The sequence below is a fragment of the Cibotium barometz genome, chromosome 54 (genome assembly GCF_041138505.1).
Source record: "Cibotium barometz isolate CiBa-2024 chromosome 54, ASM4113850v1, whole genome shotgun sequence".
Lineage (NCBI taxonomy): Eukaryota > Viridiplantae > Streptophyta > Polypodiopsida > Cyatheales > Cibotiaceae > Cibotium > Cibotium barometz.
Window position 1 is genome coordinate 22,081,952 of NC_141099.1, and position 8,937 is coordinate 22,090,888.

An 8,937-nucleotide genomic window follows, 5' to 3' on the forward strand; every position below is an offset into this window, starting at 1 on the left:
ATATCGAAACTCGACATTATTCATGGTTAAGTTGGACTATTAAGAATATTATTGGACTTTTGTCGAAAGGATCACCTTGACAAAAAGGTCAAGTATATACTTTGAAAAGTTTTTAACCTTTCTATCTGAGTCATTGGAAATAGTAGCTTGAGAGAGATACAAAGAGTCAAATGTTTGCCTAATTTAGTCAATAACTCACAAGAAGCAAGGTTCTTTAATACAACTATTTGACCATTAAGTTACATACAGGCTTTACTCAGCCATAGGAGCATCCTTAATAAACTTTACACATTTGGGAGGCTTCAAAGCAATAGAGGCCTCATGGTGGGACCTGGCTATTTCTTTTGCTACGAAAATATAAACCAATGGAAAGTTCAAGTTAATTCCCAAGCTTAACAAAAACCAAAGTGCAATCTTGTTCACAAAGCTTCAAATCATCAACCCCATCATGCAATAGCATAGACTACATGCTATGGCATCTCCACTCATGTCATCAGTGTCCAAGAGTAGGTGCAAGCTCGTGCATGAAGATATGTCCATTTTAGTATACAAATCTTCATAAATAAACCACCATATTGAGTTTCTATCAATTCTCCGGGGAAGGGAAAACACAACCATGTTGAAGGCTAGCACTATAGGGAGCACACACACACACATGGTAGCTGTTGTTGGTCATGTCCACTCCTGGCTAGTTCAAGTGTGAACCCAGCTTACTCACGGGCATTTTTTCCCTGTGACTAGACAGGTTTTTTCCCTGTGTGAACACACTTATGTGTGTTGGGCACTTTGCCTTAGGTCTTTTAATACTCACTTGTACTTTCATTTCACATCATTATTGAGTACATCTTTTTCAGCACTCTTACTTTTCTCTGTGCTTGAGGTTGTGTGTGTGTGTGTGTGCAGGCTAGCTTCCCTCCTACCCAACATTGGTATCAAAGCTTGATTAGGGTTAGCATTAGGGTTTGCCCCCTGCTACCCTTCAGAGCTTGAGCCTATTCCACACATCAAGGCATTAGGGTTTTGCTGCATTAGGTTAGGGTTAGGGTTTTGCCTTCAGCCGCCTTGCAACCACCTTGCCGTCGCCCTCCGTCGCCGCCCTCAGTTGCACGCCATCGCCGCTCTGTCCATACATTGTACTGTACCACCGCCCTCAGCCGCCGTCGCCGCCGTTTTTGCCCGTCATATCTAGATCTGATGCCGCTCTGTACCGCCATCGTTTCCGCCTGTCAGATGGGCGCCGCGTCGCCGCCGCCGCCGCCTCAAATCTTGTCGCCCTACGCCACCTTCAACAGCAGCCGCTTGCGCGTGCGCCATATCTACGCCCGTACCTGCTGTCGATGCCATCGTCGCCGCTGCGCCTTCCGCCTGCGCCGCCCTGTACCGTGCCCCGTACCGCCGTACGACCGTACTTGCACCTATAAACTGTACCTACTCTGCACTGCCCAAAGCAACTTCAAATTCCATATCTGCAAGGTTTGACCTGAAATTGCACACATTGCCTGTTCAAATTTGGGGATTGATTTCAGCAGATTTGGTGCATGATTGCACCAAATTTGGTGCATGATTGCATGATTGCACTAGAAATTTAGGGATTTTGCAGAAATTGGCACTATTTGCAGGCAATTTTGGGTATTACAAGCACATTTGGTTGGCATTGGGGCATTTTCCCCAAATTTTTGGGTATTACAGGCACATTTGGTTGGCATTGGGGCATTTCCCCCAATTTTTTGGGTATTACAGGCACATTTGGTTGGCATTGGGACATTTCCCCAATTTTTGGGCATTACAGCATTTGGTACAGGTGACAATCGCATTAGCAGATTTACAGGATTTGTGCACGTGCAGCTCTTACAGGTGTCAGCTGATTGTGTTTTTCACGGCACATGTATACATTTGTGGTTTGTTGCAGTATATGTATGCCATTGTGGACACTTTGACAGATTTTCATCATCGTGCAATACACTTGCAGATTTGGGACATTCATATGTATTTCTCATGGTGAAGGAGTTCCCTTTCAGTCCATTGGTTATCCTACTATTTATCTCCCGCATTCTTATGGTTTTGCTGGGCATTGCCTACTCTTGGTGACTTGTGACAGATTTGTTGTGCTATCATGGCCAACAGTAATAATGACCTCTTTGGAATGCTATCTCAAGAGGACAAGCTCAATGGGGACAACTATCCTATGTGGGCTTATATGATGCGTCATCTTTTGGTTGCCAAAAATGTATGGTTGTATGTGGATGGCACTGAGGAGCGTCCTCTTGCACCTGCTCTAGCAGAATGTGAAGTGATTCCCGCTCACCCTCATGCAGGTCCACCTCCTCGTCTTCCTCCTACTCAGCAGGAGCGTACTTGGGATGCTAGGGATGCTCAGGCCCATGCATTGATTGCTCTCTCGTGCCACAGGCATATCATTCCGCACATTCGTTCTTGCACCACTACAAAGGGTGCTTGGGATACCTTGGCGGCATTGTATTCAGGTCGCAATGAGGCTCGTGTAGCTTACCTTTGAGGCAAGCTTGAGACTGACCGTATGCTTGAAGGTGACTCTATTGATCAGTACCTTACGCATGTGAAGGCCTACAAGAGCAGCTCATTAACATTGATGAGGTCTTGACAGATAGCTATCTTGTTCAGATAGTTTTGCGTAACTTGCCCGACTCTTATCAGACATTTGGCACCACTTTGCGGTTGTTGGCTAGCAATGCACCTAATGCCGTCACTTTTGACAACCTTGTGACACTCTTGCTCAGTGACGAGAAATCTCGTTCCAATAGGAATAACATGATGTCTGCTGAGTCAGCAATGGCTGCTCCCTTTCATGGAAATAGATTTGGGCCTAAACCTAGCCCATCGGATCCTCCCAAGACAGAGGACAAGCCTAAAAAGAAAAAGCACTGTAACTATTGCAAGAAAACAAGGCACACCATAGAGGAATGCAGGAAGCGTATTGCGAGTGAAAAAAAGAAGAAGCTGGCATCTTCTTCCACAGGTGCAGATCAGGCCAATTTGGCTACACATGTCAGTCTTGACCCTTACTTCTTCATCACCTCTACAGAGATGTCTTTTGATGCCATTGCTTTTGATGACTATGCTCTATAGTCTGTACTCCATGGTATGCATTGTCTGCTGGCAGATGCATTTCAGGGGAGGATTTTACTTGCCCACATGGAGTTGGTGATGCCTCATGGTCACGTATGCATGTTGACCCTTATGTTGGTCTATGCTAGACGCTTTCTCTCATGTGATGTCTACTGGAGATGCCTTTTATGCTGTTTTCCCTTGCAGCGGGATTGTTTCTACAGTGTTGACATTGTCACTTTCTCACATGTGATGTTTACTGGGAGTGTCTTCTACACACTTGGCCAGTGTTGACTTGCTCTCATGGTTTTGACATGTCACATCTATATTATTCATTGTGGGATTATGCATCTTTACACTTGCCATACATGCCACTGATCATGGCATCGCTGAGAGTTTACCTATCCTCTCATAGCATTGGCTGATGCCCGCCTCGAGCCCCCATTTTCAGCTTTTCCCATTGCTGATTTTTCCTCATCAGATCCTCCATTGATGAGTTTCACTTTTGCAGCTTACATTGCATGTCTTACAGGCATGACTTCTGGATCCTGTTGCCTTTACACATGCGTATATATGCTACCTCTTCTTATGCTTATCACTGGTGCAGTTACAGAGCATTGATGTGGATTACATGCAGTTCAGCTTGGCATTGGGTACTTGCCTTCAAGGGGGTATTATGCGATGCCTCTTGATTTGATGAAGTTAACGTCCACATGATCTTTGCCATGCATTTCTGGTGATGCATTTATGTACTACTGTGCTCTAGCATTAGCACTATGACATTGGGGATTCTCCTTTTCCCCGTCATATAGTGCTTGCTTTTTCCATTGGCACTGCAGTTCACTCTTACTGTGGAGCATAGTGCAGGGCAGCATTCACAGCTTTATCACCCTGTTGCTATCCGTTCACACCATTCACTTGAGGGGGGTTTGTTGGTCATGTCCACTCTCGGCTAGTTCAGGTGTGAACCCAACTTACTCACGGGCATTTTTTCCCTGTGACTGGACACAGGTTTTTTCCCCGTGTGAACACACTTATGTGTGTTGGGCACTTTGCCCTAGGTCTTTTAGTACTCACTTGTACTTTCATTTCACATCATTATTGAGTACATCTTTTCCAGCACTCTCACGTTTCTCTGTGCTTGAGGTTGTGTGTGTGTGTGTGTGTAGGCTAGCTTCCCTCCTACCCAACAGCTGTTTAGGCAAATGCAACGCTTAAGATAGAAAGAATTAGCATAAACCAGCTGACCACAACTCAGACAAAGACTTCGAAAGAAATATGCACGTCTGCTAATATGGCAGAAAGATATACCAATGGAAAGTTCAGATTATTTCTTAAACTAAACAGAAACCAAAGTGCAATCTTAACTCCATGAGGATCTACTCACAAAGCTTCAAATCATCAAATCCATTATGGTTGCAGATGGGGTTTTGGATCCTAGATTAGTCTCCGCCCACTACTCAATGCCCCACAGCTAGGCGCTCATTCAAGGTGCAGGGTACTTTTCTCTACCTCCTCCTCCACCTGGCAGGGTTTCTTGCTTGCTCTGTCTCTTTTGATGTTTGGTAGCTCACAACACACGGCTTCACCGGATTGTTGCTCCCTATCAGAGAACTGGGGGAAATCTTGCAGCTTTTGGCTGATCCGATCTTCTCTCTTAGACAGGCTCCTAGCAGGACCACTGTACGATATCTAGGCTGCCATGTGGGAGTGAATGTATCACCAGAGCAGCTGATCATCCTCCTTTTGCAGGCAATCTCAAAAAGCTCATCCAATGAAACATGGCCCATCTCTCCTTGGCAATCCAAGTGGTGGTAATCTACCAATTGCTTCTAACCACCATATGGTACACCACCTCTTGCTAATCCTCCTCCCACTCTTGCATCGGTCAGAGTGAGTGGCTCATCTATAACTATGGTCTTGAGAAGATGCGAACCGAAATGCATGAGCTAATATCCATTGGATAATTCAAGACTTGGATAGCAAAATCAGCATTCAAACACTACTAGAGGCAATCACCAGTGATTAGCTATGGCATAATGGCTGAGATTAAAATCACACAGGCCCCCGGCAGGGCTGGGCTATTTCAAACCAGTGTTTCACCCTCAATAAATTGGTTTTCCCCATACAGGATGGTATGCAAAGCAAAAGGAAAACTTACGTTTTTGCTAGTAAGGGCAGCAAGCGACATTGATGGCTAGGATAGTCGAGAAGTAAAGTTTCTGGGCCAGCAGAGCTGAGGGCAAATGCCCTTCTTGTCAGCGCATAACGAACGGCGATTGCAAGTCCTATCTGATCCATACACAAACAAAGTGAAGAAAAATCAGAGTCTTTCTTACAGTTTTAGTGCAAAAAAGTACATGGATCATACCTTAGCTTTGTATAGAGAACTGATGCCAATCGTCACACGCCCAGCTGTGAGAGGTGCCATGAAAGCTGCAAATCTCTGTAGTTGTGCCACTCACTTTTCAGTTTCTTGATAGATATGCAATGTGAGTCAGTAAAACTGAAACCACTACAGCCCCTTGAGAAAAAGAGGAGAGAGAGAGAGAGAGAGAGAGAGAGAGAGAGAGAGAGAGAGAGAGAACTATATTAACATCTATGGAAGGCTAAAATGACCTATGAGACAAAGTACATATCATAAAGACCATGTTGGTCGTAAGCTAAATCCATGGTCTAGCAAAGAGAACCAATAAAAAAGAAGAGCATCCTATGAATCAACTAGTAGATCTACAAGGCTAGGCATCAACAATCATTCGGATGTGTTTTTTTAGTTTTCTTAGTTTTTGAGTTTTCTGAAATACTTGCAGCAGAAAGATAAAAAGAATTAGGTTTTGATCTTCTCGACCGTCGTACCTTGTTAGTTTTCTTAGTTTTTGAGTTTTCTGAGAGACTTGCAGGAGAAAGATTAAAAAAAGTCAGGTTTTGATCTTCTGGACTGTTGTACCTTGTTGGGATCTGGTATACTGCTGATGTATCTCCCATCTGGGGACACATCAGCCACCGAGTTGAGCAGGCTCTCTCTAGAAACACGTGTCTTGTCAAACCTTGGAAACCATCAGCATAAGACAAGCATGGCAGACCTTTAGAGGTGGCAAAACAAGTGCTCTACGCTTAGAATTGATCTACATTTTCCTATGCCAACTTGACAAAATTTTGAAGGCAGGCTTTACCATATGCGCCCATTGTCCACACCATTAAGCCCTGTTTTATGCCCACAATCCGCTATTCGAATGCTAGGGACAACTCTGCCGGTTTTATCTCTTATTTTCACGATAAAGGCATGCACTCCTTGATGCTTTCCATCAATGTGAAGCTGAGTAAATACTACTGCATGGGTTGCATCCTAGAACCCGATACAAAAGATAATAACATTTTTAAAAAAAAGGTGCTACATTCCTGCTAAAACATGGCATTGTATGGCTTGATTTGTGCAACACCATGACAAAAGCTTTACATTTGCAGCCCCTCCAATCCAATACTTTTGAGCAGCATCAGACGGTGTGTTTATGACAAACTCCTGTGTGGAGGGGTCATATGTTGCGACGGTTTCAATGCCGCGGACCTGCTTGATGACACACCTTCATCAGATAACTGAAATCCATTGCAATGCATTTTAAGACAATTTTTAAAATCCAATGATAATTGCATTGGGCAAAGAGCCACTGATCCATCACTCACGTTGCTTCCATGTCCAAGCTCACTCATTGCAAAGCACCCTTTCACTGTGTAATCTTCGCTGAGTTCCAACCACTTATCATGATGGTGCTTCGTCCCAAGGAACTGGATTGCACCTCCCCTAACCAAATCCATCATTTGAGCTTGAGGTACATAAAATCAAACCTCCAAAACATGAAATTATGAGCATGTTGAATAAGACTTAAACCTTTAAAAAATGAAATATGGAATGGGTTCATGAATCAAGAAGCTTAAGTTGGCTTCTTCAACTTTTTAAGTCGATCCTAAACCCAAGGCTCCCTTCTAAGAAAACCCCCATATCACCTACGTGTGGAGAGTAATAAAAAATAGGTATGTCTGAATGGACACAGCACACATGCATGTGCAAAGTCACATGCGCACGCGCATGCACACACACACACACACACCCACACACACACACCCACACACATTCATCTCCTATAAGTATACAAACATGAAGATTGTTTAACACCCATACTTCAAATACATTTAAAGCTAGTAATCTTCTCAATAATGCCCCCAAGCACCCTAAACATGCTTAGTAAGTGATTGTGGCTGATATATCATAAGGTGAAGCGCACCACAAGTTGAATTGAAGACCAATCTTGACACCCAGGGAGTGATCGAAGTTTCCCAAGCATTCGAATACCGCCGCCCGAGAAAGAAATAGATTGGGGTCGGTACTTGTGAGGTAGCCTTTGAACACTCCTTTACTCAGCAGAAACTCGATTCTTTTCATCGTCATCTTACGGTGCTCTTCCATTGTTTGGTTGCAATCCGGAGCCACAAAAACTCTTCCTCCGACCTCTTTGAGCTGAAAAAGCTCACTGCCAGCTATCAGATCGAATATGGCATCACGTTTTTCCATGTCATGGCCGTCCATCAGTTTCCTCATATACAGTATGTCAAAAGCAGGTCGCTCTGGCATGGTCAGAAAAGACTAATCACCATCAAATACTGTTGATCCATTTCAACAAATCACAGTCATTATTAACCTCTGTATACCCTAATCACACACAATGGCGGCAACGACGGAACACATCTGTTGGACTCATATAAGCATTGTTGCATAAAAGATAGCAGTAAATCATAAATTTTTATTTATTTTATTCTTTGCTAGTGGGCTCTAATAGCATCCTGGCCAACCTATGTGCAGGAACAAGGCTCAAACCATGCCATTTATCTTTACATAATTTAAACTCTCAAATAAATCCCTCAATCTTTCAAAAAAGAGATTATTCATAATTCATTTTGTGGAAAAAAAAATGCAAGCATTAATGCATGTAAAATACTCAAAGAATTTATTGATTACATAGCAAACAATACTTGAATAAATCTACAATTTGCAAACATTGGGGAAAATATGAAAAAATATTAATAGCACTCATCTGCAAGCCAAAATATGCATTTATTTGTACGCGAAATAAATCTTTTTAGTTATTCATTTATACACTCAAAATTATTGAAAAAGCACAAAATCTGATTGTGTTGTTAAGAATTTTTTATCATACAAAATAACCTTTTAATTCAGAATCTGATCAAGCGGATTTTCAACCAAAAATCTCTTAAATTGGATGAATATTTGTCAAACTCACCGGGAGGGCTTTGCTGTGAAGAAGAGCAGACATGGTGAGCAAGCACTGCTGTCCTTCTAGCAACCAATCGTGTCGCCATAGCTCGCTCTCTGTAAGCTTGCAGTTTTACAAGTATTTGTTGTAGACTAATAATAATAATTGATAGTGATTCAATTATTATAGGTTTACAAGTACTTGATAATGATGACTAATAATAATAATTGATAATGATTCAATTATTTATTGTAGGTTTGCAAGTATTTCATAATGATGAATAAATGATAATTGATAATGATTCAATTATTGTAGGTTTACAAATACAGGATACTTATTAGAAAATAAAAAAATAAAACAGATAATGATGAATATTAATTAATACTAAATACTTGATAATGATTAATAATATTAATTGATATAGAAAATAGATTATTTTATAAATAGTTGATATTTTTGCAAGAGATGGTTACTAAATTTAAATTACCTTCCCAGGCGAGTTCGAGGGAGTGGGGTTTGAACTATGAAAACTGACAAGCTACACCAATTGGACCCAACATACACACCCTGGATAGTTCTTTTTGGT

General features: G+C 42.2%; 1 protein-coding gene across 2 annotated transcripts in view; it reads right to left on the minus strand.

Moving 5' to 3' along the window:
- The window catches only part of LOC147607949 (acyl-coenzyme A oxidase 3, peroxisomal-like), a 40,501-nt gene extending 31,978 nt beyond the window's left edge, over positions 1-8,523 (minus strand). For both annotated transcript variants that reach the window (XM_086789683.1, XM_086789682.1), the window contains exons 1-8: positions 8,379-8,523; positions 7,365-7,704; positions 6,766-6,883; positions 6,542-6,649; positions 6,258-6,430; positions 6,032-6,131; positions 5,456-5,530; positions 5,246-5,376 (exon numbers count right to left, since the gene is read on the minus strand). In XM_086789683.1, the coding sequence (XP_086645809.1) occupies positions 5,246-5,376; positions 5,456-5,530; positions 6,032-6,131; positions 6,258-6,430; positions 6,542-6,649; positions 6,766-6,883; positions 7,365-7,704; positions 8,379-8,457 (1,124 nt within the window). In that variant the 5' untranslated portion in view covers positions 8,458-8,523. The remainder of the gene's footprint in view (positions 1-5,245; positions 5,377-5,455; positions 5,531-6,031; positions 6,132-6,257; positions 6,431-6,541; positions 6,650-6,765; positions 6,884-7,364; positions 7,705-8,378) is intronic.
- Positions 8,524-8,937: the final 414 nt, after the last annotated feature.